Genomic DNA, 21,417 nt, shown 5'->3' on the forward strand with positions numbered 1-21,417 from the left:
GTTCGAACAGGGAAGCACTGATTTCCTTAATAGGTTAAGTCAACTTTATTTTAAATAAATAAATAAATAAACAAATAAAAACACTTGCTGTGTAAGTGACGGGTTCCTCTGGTTCTTGGGCAATGACTTGGACCAACATGGCCATTATCATGTAGATTCCAGGCATCGTCGAGTCTCTGCTAGGGGAAAAAAGAGGAGCAAAACAAAATAAGTGTATAAATAGGCATGCCGGTCTACGGGCCGTGTAATAGCCGTTATTACACCTCTGTGAGCGATGATGAACGAGTACCGACACGTCCTAAATCCACTCAAGTTCAGTAGCTGCTTTAAACCCCCCCCCCATCCTTCCTCTATGAATCACACTTCCCGCTATGTGTTTATGACAAAACAATGTTCTGCAAAAGAAATAACAATAAATATATATATATATATATATATTTATGACGCAATAACATTTAACAATATGCACCGCGCAACTAAACGAGTCTATAGAAGCCCTGTTATCTTGTCTGCTCATCACCTGCACTGGCTCGTGGGTTACTGAAACTGAAACAGTAGATTATAACCTACCTGGCATTACCTGCACCCGGTGCCTTATGTGAGGGACTCCGATGTGCGCGCGCGAACGATGCGGATCGTCCTAACAGCAAGGCGATTTGGAAACGTGTGAGTGTGAACGCGTTAGTGTTGGTGGTGTAATCATACCGAGCACGCGGAATGCGGGGAGGGAGGTGGAGGGATAAGGAGGGAGGAGGAGGAGGAGGAGGAGGCGCGGACAGGTTCTACTGTAATCACCACCGGGCTTTATCGGAATCACTGTCGCGCATGTGGGGTGGGGTGGGGTGGGGTGGGATGCGGGGGTGTTTTAAATGGTTTGTTAAAAAAAAAAAAACCTAGATTGTGTCTCCCTCTACAGGCCATTAATCAGCCTTAAACATATGCCTAGTCAGAGTCAGTAGAGTCAGGCAGAGTCAGAGTCAATCTCAAGTCTCTGCAGAGATTCAGGTCACTGGGTTGAATTGCGTGATAAACGAGTGCTGCTTTAAAGCTGCTGTAAGTAACTTTCAAGGGCTTGTATTTGGACAGTTATCGCTTCAAATAGATTTTCTCAGTCTCGTCTCGTTCTTTTTCCACTATAAATGTATGTCAGTTGTGGAGCTGACCCGACGTGTTACATGACCCCTTGCCTATAATTCTAAAATTGTGTATTCATAAATTTGGTGTAATTATAGACTTAAGCACTATTTAGAAGTTATAAACATTGGCTAATGCCTGAAAAAAGAGGTGTGTCTCGGTTGCACCAGATTCTGGACTTGGATATGTTCATTTTGTTTTTCTTTCGCGATATTGTTTCAAGCAAGTCAAACGCCGGTGTTTGACGCAACCACAATATGTCCCGCTGAATGTATATTATGGGCTTTGAAAACACTCAAGGCCAACTTTTAAATAAATACAAAATCATTCATTCATAATATCATTTCTTTTTCCCACAAGGTACGGTAGACCCTGGACATCAGATGAACACGACTGATTTAGTATGGCATGGCTACTCTAATTTGCTGGAGACCATGTAAAGAAAGTAAACAATATGATATATTAGATCTAGTGCAATTTGATAAGCCGCTCAATAATCATTTTGGAAGCCATATTATTAAATTAAATCAAATTTCCATTCATCATTAGTTCATCCATTGAAAAGGACTATTCATGACTATTAGTCTTTTTTTTTATTGTTCATTGTTAAACTGCCTCTTGTCATTATGTTACATCGAATTCCTCTACATTAGGCAGCAAAGAAGAAAAAGCTACCTGGTGGAGTGAAGCATCATCCTGCTAGTTGCCTTCTATATGACCCAAAGTATGTGGACACGTTACCTTCTCAACGATCAGAAGCACAAAATCGTCTAGGATGTCTCTGAATGCTGGACTATTACACTTCCCACTCACTAGAACTAACAGGCCCATCGACTCATCGATGTCTGGTGGAAAAAAAAAAAAGGAAGAGGCAGCATAGGGCTATGAGCTGATGGAGTGTCTGTGAACGTATAAAGGTTTTAGATTATTATGAGATGTTTAACAGGAAGTCAGACGGACTGCTGTCGGACATTTGTGTCATTTATCTTGTATATTTATACTCGGTGAAATATTGAATGTTGCTTATACATTTCAGTGTACACATGCTACATCTTAGCAACCCTGCACAAACAAAAGGAAGTAACAGACAGACAGCTTTCCATATTAGAAAATGTCTGCAATTAAACATACAATTTTAACGCACTGGCCATGAAAACTTTTACTGTTTTAACTGTTAAGTGTTGGTGTATTTTTTAAAACTACACTACAATACCATCCCAGCCCCTCATCACCTCCAGGACCAGAGCAGCATCCCTGGTTGTCTGACCATCCTAGGGTCTTTTTTTTTTTTTTTTTCTAAACCAGTATTTCTCTAGGCCTAGATTATGCTGCAAATAATAATAAAATGTCCCAGATTTCCTACCTTTGCACACTTGTCTGATAGGATCGTACTCATAGCCATCGGTGCACTGTAAGAGGAGAAGAAAAAATATTATTACCTGGCAAGTTGTAACCTGTTTCGTATCCCCTGTCCACAAATAAGGTGTAATAATAATTCTAGAGGCAAATAACACGTTAATTATTTCCAAGCACTGTGATTACAGCAATTAGAACAGGGAAGCACTGATTTCCTTAAGTGAAGCATCATCCTGCTAGTTGCCTTCTATATGACCCAAAGTATGTGGACACCTTACCCCTCACCTATTAGAAGCACAAATTTGTCTAGGATGTCTCTGAATGCTGGACTATTACACTTCCCACTCACTAGAACTAACAGGCCCAAATCTGTTCCAGCATGTTCCAATGCCCCTGTGTAAAAAGCAGGGTTTTTTTAAGATATGGTTTGGCGAGGTTAGTGTTGAACATCCTAAATTCTCTGAACAGATGCCTGATTACAACCCCATTGCTGACTGCATGCCTAATTTCACCAGCGCTCATTCCTGAAAGGGCAAATTCCCGCAGGCATGTCCCAAAGCTTTAACACGGATGATTAAATCTGGAATGGGAACTTTAGCAAGCATATGTAGTGTAGTCCACTTTTGTCACATTTTTGCACCTCCAGGGTTTGGGATTTGATTCCAGCCTTCATCCTCCGTCTTGCATGTTCTCCCTGTGTTTTGGAGATTTTTAGGGTACTCCAGTTTCTTTCACCAGAAGAAATGTGTTGTAGGCTGTTTGGGATCTCTTAATCGCCACCCGTGTGAGAGTGTGTGTACCCTATGATGGGTTGCTCAGAGTCCTCTGGTAGACTCCAGGTTTTCTGCGACCCTGGGTAGGATAAACAGAACAGAAAATGGATGAATGGATGGACATGGCTCTGGAAATGTTTGCTTTGTACAGACCTCTTTCCGTCTAGACAGTCCAATGGACCTAGATGTATTGCCCATAAGAATGGTCATATCACCTGCTTGAAGCCTATCCATGATAGTCAAGGTAGTCTTGTCTTTGGAAGATTTGTTCAGTGTTTAGCTGATTCGATGTTTAATGTACAACTAATTATTAAGATCCATTATTAAGTGCTTTCGGCAGGGTCTACTGGCAAAAGGTCATTCCCTACTCACCGTTAAAATGGCTACTAATTCAGTGTTTAAATGATTTAAACTTTACAAATTCATATATTTCACAGAGATAAATAGATTGGATTTGAGCCATCAGGACAACTATGGAAAGCTCTTTTGGCATCCAGGATTAGTGTGGACTCACTTCTGAACTTTCTAGAAGAATATATTATGAAACATTCTGGATGTATGTAAGGTATTACCAGTTCAGTGTGGCCTCTCTTGTGTCAGAACATGTCAAGGCCAGATTTTTGTTAACTTACAGCAATTTCTCAATTTGTAACAGACACACAAGGGATAACAATTGTGCTTCACATTGCTTCTGGTAGTTTCCTAAAGTTCATTTCAATTGAAGCCGTCTTTTCTTCTTGTACATGCCTACGTGACTGAACGCAGCGTACACTATTTAAGTTCTGTCCAAGCATCCCATTGAAAGCTAATCAGTGACTCCACGATCACGAAAGATGTTTATTGCTCCAAAAGCCTATCATTATTCATAAAATAAATGATGCATTTTTACAACAAAATGCAGTTTGATATCTACTGAGGACGTATTGTCTGCCAGATGTTAAACACTCTTAAACCTCACAGTGTTTACAAGATGGTTTTTATTTTATGAACATCTGCTACACTTGGCTTAGTGCCTGGTTAAAGGAATGCATATGGCAGCAGTTTGTAGTAGTGTGTGGGTACATGAGTATGCTTGCCACATTACTTTGACTTCTTACCCTGTGCAACTTCATCGTAGCTTCAATTAAACCCACGGAAGCATCTTTACTACTACTAATAATAATAGTTTAAGCTTTTCAATAATGCAAATATATGCGAGTAGAAGTGGGGAAAGTACTGTACCCCTTAAAGAAACAAGACTAGACAAGCCTATTTTGGCTGAACTGCCACCGACTGCATAGCATTTATCATGCAAATGTCAACAGTGTGGGATCTCTGACAGGATGTTAGAATTTGATTGCTCGTCTGTATCATACCGCTGAGAAAAAATGTAGTACCGCTTAAAGGCCTGCTAGCTTGCCAGATATTCTCCTGCACTCATTGGGAGAATGTGAGTCCACATTTGCATTTTGGTCTAACTCGCATCTCTTATGTATGTATTTAACAATGTAGGACCCAGATCTCCTTAATGAAGTCTGATCCATATTATTAGCATATACAGTTGAGGCTAAATGTTTCCATACACCTAAGCTAAAGACATTCTTACATTTTCACAGCGTGTCATACATTTACAGGGTTAAAGCAGTTATTTTATTTCCATAAGAGGTCGTTTCAGCAAAGATCCTGATTTCTTTCAGCTTTTATTTACTATGACAGATTTTTAAGTGGGCCAAAAGTTAATTGCTTGACTTGAATCAAACACTTATGGCCTTGCACACGCTTCTTACAAACCCTTTCTCATTCATCCTGGCAGAACTGTACCTCAGTCAGGTTTTTAGAGCCTCCTCATTCACTTTTCAGTTCAATTCAAATATTTTCTGTGGGAATCAGGTCAGGGTTTTGGAATGGCTACTCCAATACTCCAATCATTTTCTTGTCTTTAAGCCATTTTTAAGTCTTTGGAGGTGTGTTTTTTATGGTCATTGTCCTGCTAGAAGACCAAGTTGTGACCAAATTTTAACTTTCTGGCTTATATCTTGATGATTTGGTTTGTTGGTCGGCAACTCAGGGTTCAAGCCCCAGCACCGGTGAGCTGCCACCATTAAGCACCTGAGCAACCCTAAACTCCTAAATAAAAGTTATTAATAAAATGTATTCAACCTTTCAGACTGTTTGTAAAGACAATCAACATGTTGAATGAAACATTTTGACCCACTGGAATGTGATATAATGAATACAATCGGAAATCAATGTCTCCAATTGATCGACCTCTGATGTGAACGAAGAAGATCCTCTAATTGACTTCCCAAAAGAAATGTATGGTAATGTGAACTGTATGAAGTTTTGAAGACCTGAGCTTATATGTGTTAAGCCAAGGTTTATGTATGTTTTGGCCTCAACTGTATTAACAGTTAACTGATGCTTTCATAATGATGAACTGCTATATGCAGTAATTCTTAGAGAACCAGGAAATGATTAAATATATAGACTTGCAACCTGTGAGTCATTAATAATGGTAATACTTTACAGTATTAACACCTTGTTAACTCATTCTGTTTATAGATACAATGCAAAATATTATTTACTCTAACAGTTATTTTGTACACCGTGTGGTTTTACCTACACTATTTAAGTTCACTCACAATTATCGATTCAACACCAGCTCCAATAACAAGTCGCTTTGAGGCATCAAGATCAAAATCAACATACTTTATTGGATTCATGTTATAAGTATAAATAAAAAAATAAAATAAATTAAAAAAAAAAAAAACCTTATGATCATTGTCGAAAAGTTTCATCCCACAGGTTTATAATTTTATAACAATATGCATATTTCACTACTTGAATTCTCAAATCCGATTGGTCAGAAGGTTTCAATAATAGCAGCTCTGACTCTAGTTCTGCCTTATTCCAGGTTTATATTTATGCACTAATTCTAATTAGTTATTACCTCTATAGAAAAACTCACTCTCTTTTTGCAAGTAAAATATTTATTTCACATTTCTCTAATGTCAGCTACATTTTCAGCCATAGGAATGTCTAATTCCCCAACACCATCTTGGCTACTCAAACAGATCTTCTGTTGTGGTTAGTCCCACAAAATGAATTTATTTAAATTATTTAGTTAAGGCCAAATAGAGCATGTTAAAACATGACCTGAAAAAAAAAAAAAGACATATTCATTTATTTTACACGTCTCTTCTTTTGCAGTCAGGTCATGTGATCAGCAGTCAGATTATATGTGAATGAATAGATCAATACTGGTGCACCTTAGTCTGTGGTCGCAGTTAGTCTATTCTCACAGACTAAGAATAAAGTCTAAAAACACATTTTATTTTAGAAACAACAAGTTTTTTAAGTTTTTTAAGTTCCTTAAGTACCTCAGAAAGTGGCAAGATTTTAGATGTATTTATGAAGACACCCAGAGTAACTCCAGTTCAGACATCCAGGGGACATTCTCCATTAAATCAACCATGCAGTGTTGCCAGATTGGGCAGGTCTCCGCCCAATCAGGCTTCTTTTGGTCACGTCTCACCGGGAAAAAGTGCATTGGGCAGGTTGATAAAATCTAGGCTGGTTTTTAATGCAACTGGCGGGTTTTTATTTTTGACTATAAACATGATATTTTATTAATTTTCTATTCAAACAAATAAATAAAGTGTAATATGTAATGTTGACATTTTAATTATATGGTTCAGTTTAGCCAATGAGGTTCAGGAGAGTCCTGTCCAGTCAGACTTGATTAGCGGGTTGTTGTAATCGTTCTATTCGTTAAGCCGATATCACAAAGTTATTAACTGTTATAACTGTTTGTTATTGTATTAGTTATAACAGTATTCATATTGGGCTGGTATTTCTTTTAAATGGGCGGGTTTTAAGCTGAAATCGTCCAATCTGGCAACCCTGCAACCATGAGATAACGTGCACAGTGTTTTGAAGAAAAAAAAGGGGCTCACACAATTTGTATATCATTATTATATTTCTAAGCCAGATCCATATAAATAGCTTAGAACTAGTACAGAAAGTACAGGACTGTAAGACCTGATGTGCCCTTAAGGGCAGGTTGGTGCCTCTTTCGATGCTGAAGGCAATGCATCAAGGACTGATGGTTTCTCTGCAACATCCAATCAGTTCCTGATGCAGTATCATCAGCATCTGAAAGCTCTTGTCTTTCTACTTTTCAGATCAAGATTCTTCCAAGTTGAAAAAGAAAAACAGAAGGTAAGATAATTGTTCTCTTTGCATGGGATCAGCCTTGAATTCACTTTTATATTGCTGACAAGTGACGATGTTTAGCCCAATCCCAGCGCCTATTGTGAGAGATGTTTAAAGAAAGACTCACAATTGCCAACTGAGATTTGGCAAGGGCACACCAACACTCACAGATCCCTCTGAGCTCAGTAGTCTCTGAGTAGTCAAGGTACATGTAGCCTCTTCACTGGGAACAAAAGTGAGGTGATTTAGAAAGATTCCAGTCATTGAGAAAACTTGACATCATGCACAACGAGGAAGCATCAGAAAGAAGAGATGATAGAGGACTCATAACATAGTGCTGCACTTTACGGCCAAAATGATGGACACCTGACCATTTATAGCTCTTCTCTAAACTCCTGACACAAACTTAGGGTAGCATTAATGCTACAGCACACAATGATATTCTAGACAATTGTGTGCTGTAGCATTAAGGTTTCCCTTCACTAGACCCAAACCTGTTCCTATAACAATGCACAAAGCGAGGTCCATCAAGACATTGGTGTAGAGGAACTCGAGTAGCCTGCCCCAGACCTCCTCACCCAATGTTAGTGCCTGATCATGCTAATGCTCTTGTGACTGAATGAGCACAAATCCTTACAGACATAAGCTTTCCCAGTAGAGTGGAGCTTATTGTAACAGAAATGTCAAATAAATGTTCAAAAAGCACAAATTGGTATGATTGCTCAGGTGTACACATACTTTTGACCATATATAGTGTAGCTTAATGACTAATAGCCTATTTTATGCATAGCAAAACAGTAAAATCGGCATAATCCCATATGGGCAATTTAAATTTCTGCATTTTCCAAAAAACTTTTTATGACCTTCAATGGATAATCTCAACTAGATTACTATTAATTTGGACCTGCTCCTGTAATCTTAAAGAAAGTGCTTTGTTCATCTCAGGACTGATTTTCAATATAGATATTGAACATCCCTGCGATGGACTGGCGACCTGTCCAGGGTGTACCCCTGCCTTTCGCCCTATGTGCGCTGGGATAGGCTCCAGTAGACCCTCGTGACCCTAGTTGTCCTAGGAATAAGCGGGTATAGACAATGAATGAATGAATGAATATTGAACATCCTTCCAGCACACTTGTTGTGAATGTGTAATGATTTATGATCATACTCAGAAGATTCCATTTTGGTTCTGGTTCCTCTCAAGGTTCCTTCTTCATGTCCTCTCAGGGATTTTTTTCTTTGCACTGCCACCCCTGGCTTGGCTCTAAGTCTACATCAGCTGCTTTGGGGTTCTAACTCTTGCTAAAAGTGCTATATAAATAAAATTAATTCAAACAAATACAACCTATAGATATACTCTGTGACTATTTTAACAGATTCATACAGCTAACTAGCTAATTGTGTGCATGAACATGTAAACAGTAGGACTCTGAGTGGGCCGGTGGTCTATGGGTTTGACCTTAGCGTTGATAGACAGTGAATTAATTTTAGGAGGAAGTTTTCATGGTTATGGGGTTAGTGGGATGGTCTTCCTCTCTTCCCTGTCATTCAGATAAACACTAGTCAATTACTCAATTACTATTTGGAAAGTGGGAAGGTAATGATCAAACCCCAGCATGTTCAGTGTCGTGTCTTGAGAACCTTGTGGCTGTTGAGAGTCAATAGGACTGATGTGGAAGACAATGTAGACTGACTGCCCAATCTCTCCAGGTGAATGTGAGGTATAACATCACGGTCACAGTTGCCTGCAGAGATTATGTAGTCTGTCCTAAGTGCAAATGCTATTCTCTCTCTCACTCTCTCTCTCTCTCTCTCTCTCTCTCTCTCTCTCTCTCATATAATCATATCTTATCCTCCAGCAGTGGTTTAACAGTGGCACTCGCTGTCAAACCAGCTACTAACAGTTGATGTCGGGATTATGATAACAACAAGATGACAATGGATCCAAGACAGCTATAATACCTAGCACTAACTAGCAAACCCATGTATTAGCATCTTCACTTAAATCTTCACTAAAGTTTGAAGAATTGCAACCAAGTGTAAGCTGAAGACAATTCCAAGGTTACCAAGTAGTCTTGCCTCCTGAAACATGTTTGTTTCTTTGTCAGGAATTTATTTATCACGGGGCTTAATACTTACTGATCAAATGGTTTATGTTTGTCCAGAAAACTCCACATTGAGCTCAACAACGTTGACACCAATTGGCCAAGTTGATCAGGATGTCCTTCAGTAAAATAGTACAAGCCATGGAATATTGAGGTTGATGGGCTACAAGAAGCAGAAGATCATCACTCCTGGAAAAAATCATACAGACCTACAGGTTGGTTTTACAGGCCTAAAAATAAAGATATATTTCTTTCCATAATCAAAGCTAGACATGAATTCCTTGGACTTGGGTCAACACCTTTTTAGGTTCTTCCTAAACTGAAAATAAAAAATAAATGAACATAAATAGTCCCATGTCTAAACAACAGACAGACAGACAGACAGACAGACAGATACTTATTTATCCCAAAGGGAGATTTAGAGTTCCCAGCAGTATCCACAACCATAGGTAATAGATAAAATAGGAAGGAATATAACAAAAATACTAAAAAAAAACAAAAACAAAAAATATTAGGGTACAAAACTATAACAAAAATATATCAAATAACAAAATATAAAATATTACAAAATATAACAGAATATAACAATATAACAAAAATATAGGAGAAAAATACTAAATAAGAATTACAGAGAAATACTATACTATTTATGATTATGTTATTACTAATAAACAAGTAACATATGATGTGTAAAGAGTTCTCTCAGGTTTAATATTATACTCCTAACTACACTTATCTGTTTAAAACACTGACATTTTAAATAAATCATGTGATCTTCATCACATGGCTTCACAACTGTCAGGTCTGAGTTTAATACGTTTCAAGCTGTTTATTAAGTTTGAAGAAGACGACTGAATGAGTAATGATTGATGGGATCATGAAAGACCTGCTCACTTAATCCCCCCCAAAAAATCATTCATGATGGGAATAAGGTCCTCAGTTTGCCATGGAGATATTGATTGGTGGAGATTGTCCTCAAGCTTGACCCAGACATGACAGGTCATCGTGGCTTTGTCTTGTCTCTGCAGTAGATTAAAGAGAAAAGCAGGAAAGGTTAAACGTTAAGGAAATGAGATGTTCATCATGCAGATCTCCTGTTTTGCACAGATCTGTTGTAATAACTGTATAACAGAAAGAAAAGTCTAAATATTCAGAAATTTTGGCCTAAAATACACTATGGCTCCATCCTGTGGCTACTTTGGGAATAATACCAGTAAAATGTATGCAGTTGTGTCCACTTCAAATAACTGCTACTATTTTATTTCAGCAGGAATTAATGTCCATATGAGTCCATCATGTTTTTTTTACTGAAACATATTTTGTACAATAAAGCATGAATTATAGAGTAGTTTTTTTTAAATATATCATAAAAGTTATAGGCAACAATAAGGAACTCTGTGTGTTAGGCCTGTATCTGTATGTGATTTGAAGAAAAACGTTAATTAGTGTTATATATATCACATTCATTCATTCATGTCTATACCCGCTTATTCCTAGGATTCCTAGGGTCACGGGGGTCTGCTGGAGCCTATCCCAGCGCACATAGGGCGAAAGGCAGGGGTACACCCTGGACAGGTCTATATATCACATATTACATTTATTTATTTATTTGTTTATTTTATGTTTCTATTTATTTGTTTGTTTGTTTGTTTGTTTATATTTTTGGTGTTTGTTAGAGTATTATTTATGTATTTATTTTGGTCATTTGTTTTTATTATTTCTTTTTATTTATTTCTGGTGTTTGGTAGGTAGATCATTGTTTTATTTGTGTGTTTGTTTAAATAGACAGACAGGCAGACAAATAGACAGACAGACAGACAGACAGAGAGATAGATAGATAGATAGATAGATAGATAGATAGATAGATAGATAGATAGATAGATAGATAGATAGATAGATAGATAGACAGATAGATAGATAGATAGATAGATAGATAGATAGATAGATAGATAGATAGATAGATAGATAGATAGATAGATAGACAGACAGACAGGCAGACAAATAGATAGATAGATAGATAGATAGATAGATAGATAGATAGATAGATAGATAGATAGATAGATAGATAGATAGATAGATAGATAGATAGATAGATAGATAGATAGATAGATAGACAGGCAGACAAATAGATAGATAGATAGATAGATAGATAGATAGATAGATAGATAGATAGATGGATGGATGGATGGATGGATGGATGGATGGATGGATGGATGGATGGATGGATGGATGGATGGATGGATGGATAGATAGATAGATAGATAGATAGATAGATAGATAGATAGATAGATAGATAGACAGACAGACAGACAGACAAATAGATATTGTATTAGATATTTGTTTATTCTTTATTGCACACACACACATACACACACTGTAAAACTCTACCCACCAACCCAATGAATGACATATTAAAAGGATCATTCACATTAATTTTGCATCTGTCCAGGAAGGGAAAAAAGAAAAAGAAGTAGATAGGTTGATGAAAAGGAGCAGCCTGGCTGTGTGCACTTTGTTACTCACTTTATGCACAGAGTCTTTTTGACAGCTCTAACCTCTTAAGCTTCAGGTCCCGCTGAGCCCAGCATGTCCCAAACGGTAAATGCCATCTGTCGAAAACATCAGATTCCACTCGGACTGCTGGTCAATAGAAACACACAACTCTGTTATTTCTTAATAGTCACGTAACAGCAGAGACCTCGGTTCTGTTTGGGCTCGGCTACTCGGGTTGGTCACGCTAGGCAGGACGGTTTTTGTGGACATGTGTAGAATATGAGTTCCTAGATTTCACTCGAGCTGGGATCAAGGTCAACAGACCTAAATGTTACAATATATTCTGGTCATGACTGAAAATAACATGACCAGTATTTCAGACGGGAGTTCTAGTTTATTACAGAGAACAAAAAAAGTCAAGATGCATACGTCTTCTTTCAAACACAAAACTAGCTAACCAAGTAGCAGATCCACCGGAGGTCTGTGAAACCTCTTTCTTTTGTTCTAGCAGTGAAAATCATATCCCAGAATAATGTCTTGGACTTGGACCTAATGTGATCTGTTGGTGAAAAATTCAGCTATAAAAAGAATCAAATTGCGAAAATACAATAGCGAAAATATTATTGTACAATTAAATTAAATAATGCGAATGTTCATTAAATAGTTCGAGAAAAATAATATGATATAATACAATAAATAAAATAATAATAATATAAAATAAATCTATTATTTATTTACTTTGTCTTTACAGTAAACAGAAATGCAATAAAAAGTAAAATATATATATATATATATATTTAAAATATTATTAATATAATATTTTAATATAATATTAAATATTATTATTTATTATTATTTTAAATATAATTTATAATATTATATTGTAAATTATATTTAAATAATACTTGCTTGAAATGAGTTGAATCCACATTTACATTTATGGTATAATTTGATATTAGATTTAATTTATTATTAATACATTTTGAAAATGGAGATTTGGTCATTTTGTTTTGTTTTTAGTGTCATAACATAAAGTTTCATAACATAACCCCACCCCACCCCACCACCCCATTCTCCTAAACACCCCGAATTTCTATTGTGTGGTCATAGAATATTTTACAAATCACCATAAAATCTCACTGACTTCAAATCAGACAGAGAGATATTTTTTGGTTGTTTGTGTTTTTATGGTTTAATATTATTTCTAGTACATATTTTTGTTACTTTTAGAAAGTAGCACAATTTCTATTACCAAGGATAGTAAGGTTTTTTCCTCAGGGTCTCTGAGATGTTTCCCTTCCCTCATGTCGTGTGAACTCTCAGTAGTTCACGCAATACCACAGGGATGTTATTATACCTCAATATTATCCAATACAACCAAAGCAGATGAATGTAATTTCATGTTTTTTATACAGCTAAAACAGCTGCATAGGGAACACTGATGCCACTGGACACCCGAAAACATATTATCATGATCGTTTTATGTTTATTTGGTTGTATCAATTAAATTAGAAAAAGTCATTAAATATGAAGCATATAAAATACAGTATATTTAGAGTCATTAATCGTTGAATTGACCCCAAGAAAAATAGGAGGGTTAAATACACACTACTGAAAATGAACACAATCCTCAATTTCCTCAAAAATTTGTATTAGTGTTATTAAGGCTTATTAATAGAGTCTCAAAAATGATACCAGATATATGACATATATAACTTAGATCATTTCTGTAGCTAAATAGAACTTAGATATCTGTAGCTAGATATAGAGCTTAGATCATATTTGTAGCTAGATATAGAAGCGAGGCAATATCTGATCATATTTGTAGCTGATATATATATATATATATATATATAACTTTTATAATATCTGTAGTTAGATACAAAACCTTTATTATATGTATTCAATTCAATTTTATTTGTATATCACTTTTAACAATGGACATTGCCTTAAAGCAGCTTTTACAGAACATTAGAAATATAGAACATAAAGAGATGATGTGAGGAAGAAACCTTGAGAGGAACCAGACTCAGAAGGTATCCTCATCCTCATTTGGGTGACACTGGACAGTGTGATTATAAATTACTGTAAACACTGGAGAGTGCATCGTCTCTGAACTGCCATTGAATCAGTCAGCTTTCGGCAGGAAGAAATTAGTCCTAAGTCTATAAAGAACTCAGAAACTACACTGACCGATTAGTTCCTCAAGAGCTCTTGGATTGCTGTTGTAGAAAGGACATTATTTACATTTACATTATTTACTGTCCAGTGTCACCCAAATGAGGATGTGGTTCATCATCTCAGGAAGTTTTTTCCTCGTCACCATCACCTCGGCCTTACTCAATAGGGGATAAAATAGTAACTTAAATTTAAACTTTATATATATATATATATATATATATATATTTTTTTTTTTTTTCTATGTTTCTATACTTCTGTAAAGCTGCTTTGAGACAATGTCCATTTGTTAAAAAGCATCATACAAATAAATTGAAATTGAATTTAATCTCCCTTCTACAGTCATATCTGTAGCTAGATATAGAAGATATAGATAATATCCGAAGATACATGTAGAGCTTGTATAATAACTCTAGCTGGATACAGAGCTTAGATAATAGTAGATATATTTATATATAGAACCTAACACAAACTGCTGGACCTTTTGTGCTTCACGTCTATAAATATTTTATTAGCAGAAAACCGAAAACCTAAAACGATGTTCTTCACGATTCACTTTCATTTCATTAGACAGGACAAAAACTGGACAAAGCTAATATACTAAAACGAACAGTGTGGAAGTTTTGCTCAGCGAGTATCTCAGAGCAGCCTTTAGTGTGTATATAAGAGCAAGCTCCAGCCATCAAGAGAGACCCGATTAATACAGCGAGTCAGCGAGGAGAAAAGGGCGGTTGGAGCTGTGCAGATGTTCCGACAGTCTGTTGCAAAAGAGCTATTGTTTACTGGACTGATAGCTAAATCTCCCAAAATCCCCCCTAAATTCTATTGTGCCACATTAGCGGCGCTGTCACTTTGGGTCGTCCTTATACGAACCGTGGATTTCGCACTTGTATCTTCTCACACACGTTCATTATTTTTGAGGCTGTGATCCCGACCCATTATTAAAAATGATATTGTTTTTCAGGACGACTGTGTCTAAGTAAAAAAAAAAGAGACATAATTGGTCGGTTGAACTGTACTTTTCAAAGAACTACAGTAACAAAAGACACGCCATCTTGAATTATGAATTGCTCAGGACCTCATGGGGTGGTGTATTGTACTTGTACTTGTTTGGTATGAGATGGAGATTGGGAATAAAGGCAGATAGGAAGGGTTCTGGACTGAAAAAAACTGAGTGGGTTTGGAAAAATACACTGAAACTGAAATCTTCCTGGAGATGGAGTGGAGTGACATTTTGTATTCATGGTATTTCTGTTGTTAAGATGAACAGAGAGACAGGGCAAACGTGGAGTGTTTGCCTAGAACCTAGTATCTATAAAAAAGAAAAGAAAAGAGAAGAAGGCATAATACACCTTAGTAGCAATGACCATCAATCATCAGTCGACTTGAGCAACAGAGAAAGCATCCTAACTTTAAACCGTGTACAACAGAGGCACAAGGTTAGGAAACACCCTGGACCGGATGCCACCCCATCACTGGGCAGAATCACACACACCCTCATACACAATACAGACAATTTAGTGATGCCAGTCAGGCTACTTTGGACTGGAATGAAAACCTGCACACTCACTCACACACACACACACAAACATAGGCTCTTTAAGGGTTTAACCCAAGATGGCATCCATGATTACTGTAAAAGAAATAGCTGTGATCTCCATTGTAAGGGTTTGTATTGCTTATTGTTTCCTAAAATAATTCCCTCTACTTGTATCTTGTCTCTTTGTATCATGTCCTTGGTGAATAAAAGATTTGGATTCTAAATAATTTAATTTGAAGAACTTCTCACAATTCAAAAAGATACCTTTTATCCTGAATAATAATAATAATAATAATAATAATAATAATAATAATAATAACAAATAATAATAATAGTAATAATAATAGTAATAATAATAATAATAATAATAATAATAATAATAATAGTAAGTAATATTTTAGTACTCTGTTCTAGTCTGTTCAGTTCAGTACTCTGTTCTAGTTTTTCAGAAATGACTTTATGCCATATGTAAAATATATACACTATATTGCCAAAAGTATTCGCTCACCTGCCTTGACTCGATATGAACTTAAGTGACATCCCATTCCTAATCCATAGGGTTCAATATGACGTCGGTCCACCCTTTGCAGCTATAACAGCTTCAACTCTTCTGGGAAGGCTGTCCACAAGGTTTAGGAGTGTGTTTATGGGAATTTTTGACCATTCTTCCAGAAGCGCATTTGTGAGGTCACACACTGATGTTGGACGAGAAGGCCTGGCTCTCAGTCTCCGCTCTAATTCATCCCAAAGGTGTTCTATCGGGTTGAGGTCAGGACTCTGTGCAGGCCAGTCAAGTTCATCCACACCAGACTCTGTCATCCATGTCTTTATGGACCTTGCTTTGTGCACTGGTGCACAGTCATGTTGGAAGAGGAAGGGGCCAGCTCCAAACTGTTCCCACAAAGTTGGGAGCATGGAATTGTCCAAAATGTCTTGGTATGCTGAAGCATTCAGAGTTCCTTTCACTGGAACTAAGGGGCCAAGCCCAGCTCCTGAAAAACAACCCCACACCATAATCCCCCCTCCACCAAACTTTACACTTGGCACAATGCAGTCAGACAAGTACCGTTCTCCTGGCAACCGCCAAACCCAGACTCGTCCATCAGATTGCCAGATGGAGAAGCGCGATTCGTCACTCCAGAGAACGCGTCTCCACTGCTCTAGAGTCCAGTGGCGGCGTGCTTTACACCACTGCATCCGACGCTTTGCATTGCACTTGGTGATGTATGGCTTGGATGCAGCTGCTCGGCCATGGAAACCCATTCCATGAAGCTCTCTGCGCACTGTTCTTGAGCTAATCTGAAGGCCACATGAAGTTTGGAGGTCTGTAGCGATTGACTCTGCAGAAAGTTGGCGACCTCTTCGCACTATGCGCCTCAGCATCCACTGACCCCGCTCCGTCAGTTTACGTGGCCTACCACTTCGTGGCTGAGTTGCTGTCGTTCCCAAACACTTCCATGATCTTATAATACAGCTGACAGTTGACTGTGGAATATTTAGGAGCGAGGAAATTTCACGACTGGATTTGTTGCACAGGTGGCATCCTATCACAGTTCCACGCTGGAATTCACTGAGCTCCTGAGAGCGACCCATTCTTTCACAAATGTTTGTAAAAACAGTCTGCATGCCTAGGTGCTTGATTTTATACACCTGCGGCCATGGAAGTGATTGGAACACCTGATTCTGATTATTTGGATGGGTGAGCGAATACTTTTGGCAATATAGTGTATATATATATATATATATATATATATATATATATATATATATATATATATATATATATATATATATATAAATAAATAAAAAATCCTTTTCAAACATTTCATGTTCACTGGATCTTATTTTGTTCCACTTTCATGGTAGAACTTGGCATTAATCCCTTCTCTACTTTACTGCACACAATTTAGAAAACATATTTGGCCTGAGTTATGAAAAATATTTCACCCGGGCAATTTGTTGTCAGTTAAATAGAAATTTATAGTCAAATAAAAGGTTCACTGTGAAACTCTGACCTTTTCTGGTGTTTGATGATCCACACTGGTCATACACTGGGTCACTGCTATGATACTGTAACACGACTCTCCATATTTATGGATTTATTATTAGTGAGAAATAAATTGATCAGATGAAACATTGTAGGTATATGTTGCGGAAGGAACAAAACAACAAATCTCGGGCAGTTAAGTCGCCTGCAAAGGAGAGAGAGCAGACAGAGTCGGATAGTTAATCGCGTGATCTCAATCAAAGCCGCTGACCTTTAAGGGAACATTTCATTCGTAGAGTTTATAACATCTTAGTCTCTCTCTACTGATCAGTTATAGACTTATGTTTCAAAGAAAAGAATTCTTTGTAAATTTTGTGTTTTAATAAAACACTTTCTTTTTAAATTAATATTAGAAACCTGATATGAGCAGAGAAAAAGGGTACAATATATATATACAAAAACAAGCAATAAAATCTTAGGGTTGTTTCCTATTTTGCCTAATTAATTAATTAATTTGTTTGTTTATTTATTTATTTGTTTATTTATTTATTTAGAAAAATCAAAATAAATGTAAATATATAAATTATTAATTATTAATATATGTCAGGATTGTTATCGGCAGATATTATTCTGAATAAATACTGAATTTCAGGATCAGTCTGTGTCACTTATTCTCATTTGCAAAATGTTTAATACTCTAAAGTGCTGTTAACACCCGACAGGAATAAATATGGAGTACTCTGTCTGATTTGAGGCCTGTTTTTTGTGTCCTGTCATTTACAAATTGTTACTGGAGTATTTTTGGGGGCTTGGATATATTTGTAATGCTTTCCTGAGTCTTATGTGACAAGAATTACCTCATATATATACTTTAATATATAGCAGGAGATCGTGGGTTATGAGATGGGTCAGTTTTGGATTTTAGTACTTTATGTATTAATTAATTTTGAAACTGAAGTGTAGCTCCAAAATGATAGAAATAAATAATAATAAATGACATAAATAAATAAAACATTACCACTGACAGGGTTGAGTTTAAATTTGGCTTTAAAGCCACTTTCTGATTTCTTTTACTCCTCTCAGACCACAGCAATTTGCATTTTTATATATATATATATATACACACTATATGGTCTTAAGGAGTGAAAAGAGAGAGAGAGAGAGAGAGAGAGAGAGAGAGAGAGAGAGAGAGAGACCTTGTCTGCTTCTTGCTTTATCATTGCAGACTGATGATACCTTTAACTCCCTCAAAGTCAAGGTCTGCACACACACACACACACACACACACACCTGGACTTTTCCCTTTACCTCTATTCAGAAGCCAAGAGAGGCACAAATTTTACATATTGATTATATATAATAAAGCAACAAACATAAAAATTCAATAAAAGTCTACAGTCACTGTCTCATGTAATCACTATAGCTGAATAATCATAACAAACAACAACAACAACAAAAATAATAATAATAATAATAATAATAATAATAATAATAATAAATCTATTTTGTATTAATTCAATTATTATTATTATTATGAATACAATATTTATCTGAGCTTTTATTTACTTTATATAATAATATAGTGAATAAAATAATAATAATAATAATAATAATTATTATTATTATTATTATTATTATTATCTGTTGGATAATTGTACACAGAATTTTAGTGGATAGAAACATTTGTATGGAAAACAAAAATTGACTTTTTCTGTTTTAGGAACTTTTCTATGACTTTATTGCCCCTAGGCTAGATAAAAATGGTAATAATTATGAAAACTGCACATTCTTAAAGCCCTGATTATGAGCTTCATATCAATCACCACTGTAGAGTGTGACATGACAAAGACATTTAATGGTGAACATAGACACCACCAAAATTCCAATTTTTTGGGAAAACAAGACATGCTTTTAAACTCACAGGCCTGGGTGTTTATTGGAACTGTTCTATTATAGTAAAATAGAAACATTCATGCAACGTTTTTGGACTGAAATCCCAGCAACAATTCTGGACAATAGCATGTAGCTTTAGCAGAAAGTTAGCCTGTTAATGTTAATTATAACTCTCATTAAGGTTATGGTCAGTGTTATGGACTATATTGTAACTGATCTAACTGAACTTCACACTGTTCACAGTAACGTACAGACAGGTTGATTTAATGTCACTGTGTAAACAGATATGAACCAGGGGGAATTTTTTAGGGGTTATATACAGGAAAGCACAATTTGTGACTTATTCCTACACGTAATTTCTAAGCTGTGTGAATAACAGGAACAATAATCACAGTTCACAAGCCATAATATCAGGGCAGAAATGTTTATTTGTATATCACATAGTATATGTCTGGGAATACTTCTCAGACATCTATGTGGTTAAATTTCAGGCGAAAAATAGTTAAATTAATTTTTTTCATTTTAAGAAACTATAAATACACTATATTTTACTCAGATGACAGGAAAATATTTTTTATGCTGACTTTTAGGCTACCTTCTGCAAATATCATGTTGGGTAAGATTTTTATTCATTAACAAATGCAGCTGTAAAAATAATTTGGAAAAAATTCATATAAATAAATAAATTAATTAATTAAATATAAAAATAAAAAATAAAATAATAATAATAATAATAATAACAATAATAATAATAATAAATAGTGACATAAGTTGTTGGATTGATATTTATGTTAATGTCTATGGTTTTATAGCTTTAATTGCTCTTTAGTAACTGCCTGGTCAGGACTGTGTGGTCAGTTAAATTAAGCTAAATTCTAAATTCTAATTATACCTTAGGAATCAAGTCTTACTAAAATAATAACCTCGCAAGCAAGCTTTATAAAAATCTTAAATTGAAACCAAGTATGAAATCGTGTGACAGAGCTGAGGTCACATGGCATCATCACAGTGCTGCCTTTACTACCTGTGATTTAGGCCACGCCCACTTCAACTTGAACACTGCCTTCATGTGCTACCAGAATGATCCTACTTCCCACTTCTGAAGTGGTAATTCCAAGTAAGTCGTGTTCACATGCTTTTCGATTAGAAACATCATTAAACGTGGACGACGACGGGTTTATGTTTCACGTATACATTTTTTTCTTTTTAAATTTACTTTTTTATTTTGCCACATTAATTAAGTTTTTTGGCGATTATGAAATTTCGGTTCGATTCAAGTTATTTTCATGGTGTAAAAATGTACAACACGGTTGCATGACCCAAATGACAAGAGATAACAATTAACCAGAATAGTTCAGTATAGAAACTGGTCTCTCTTGCATTTACAGCATTTGGAAGACTCTCTAATCCCACATTTATCTGATTTATACAAGCGAGGGTTAAGGCCATTGCTCAAGGGCCCAGCAGATTGAAACTCACAACCTTCTGAGCAGTAGCACAATACTGCAGGTACAACTCCCCACACCTCCGACATACAGCTTCTCTCATCTGCCATATTGAAACACTAGGACTCTTTCAATCAAATTGATTTCAGTTTCCCAGTCGTAATTACGACTTGAGGGATCATTCCTCTGTAACTTCCTAGTGGGAAACTCGTATTTACAATAACTCCAAATGCTCCACTAAACAGATAAAGATCCAGATAGCTTTCTAACTCACTCATACAGTAATAAAGTGCGTTCCTCAATCATAATCTAACACACG

The 21,417-nt window shown here is 36.1% G+C and overlaps 1 protein-coding gene and 1 long non-coding RNA gene across 8 annotated transcripts in view; both read right to left on the reverse strand.

The window, feature by feature from the left end:
- The window catches only part of efemp1 (EGF containing fibulin extracellular matrix protein 1), a 32,498-nt gene extending 31,770 nt beyond the window's left edge, over positions 1-728 (reverse strand). For 6 of the 7 annotated variants that reach the window (XM_058384798.1, XM_058384797.1, XM_058384796.1 and 3 more), the window contains exons 1-2: positions 571-728; positions 89-179 (exon numbers count right to left, since the gene is read on the reverse strand). In XM_058384798.1, coding sequence (XP_058240781.1) covers positions 89-166 — 78 coding nt within the window. In that variant the 5' untranslated portion in view covers positions 167-179; positions 571-728. The remainder of the gene's footprint in view (positions 1-88; positions 180-570) is intronic. The other variant, XM_058384792.1, reaches the window with a different exon arrangement.
- A 9,700-nt stretch (positions 729-10,428) lies between these two features.
- LOC131349466 (uncharacterized) overlaps positions 10,429-21,417 on the reverse strand; it is a 16,143-nt gene continuing 5,154 nt past the window's right edge. Inside the window, exons 2-3 of the long non-coding RNA XR_009204075.1 lie at positions 12,086-12,202; positions 10,429-10,584 (exon numbers count right to left, since the gene is read on the reverse strand). This is a non-coding gene — a long non-coding RNA (uncharacterized LOC131349466). The remainder of the gene's footprint in view (positions 10,585-12,085; positions 12,203-21,417) is intronic.

The sequence above is a fragment of the Hemibagrus wyckioides genome, linkage group LG29 (genome assembly GCF_019097595.1).
Source record: "Hemibagrus wyckioides isolate EC202008001 linkage group LG29, SWU_Hwy_1.0, whole genome shotgun sequence".
Classification (NCBI taxonomy): domain Eukaryota; kingdom Metazoa; phylum Chordata; class Actinopteri; order Siluriformes; family Bagridae; genus Hemibagrus; species Hemibagrus wyckioides.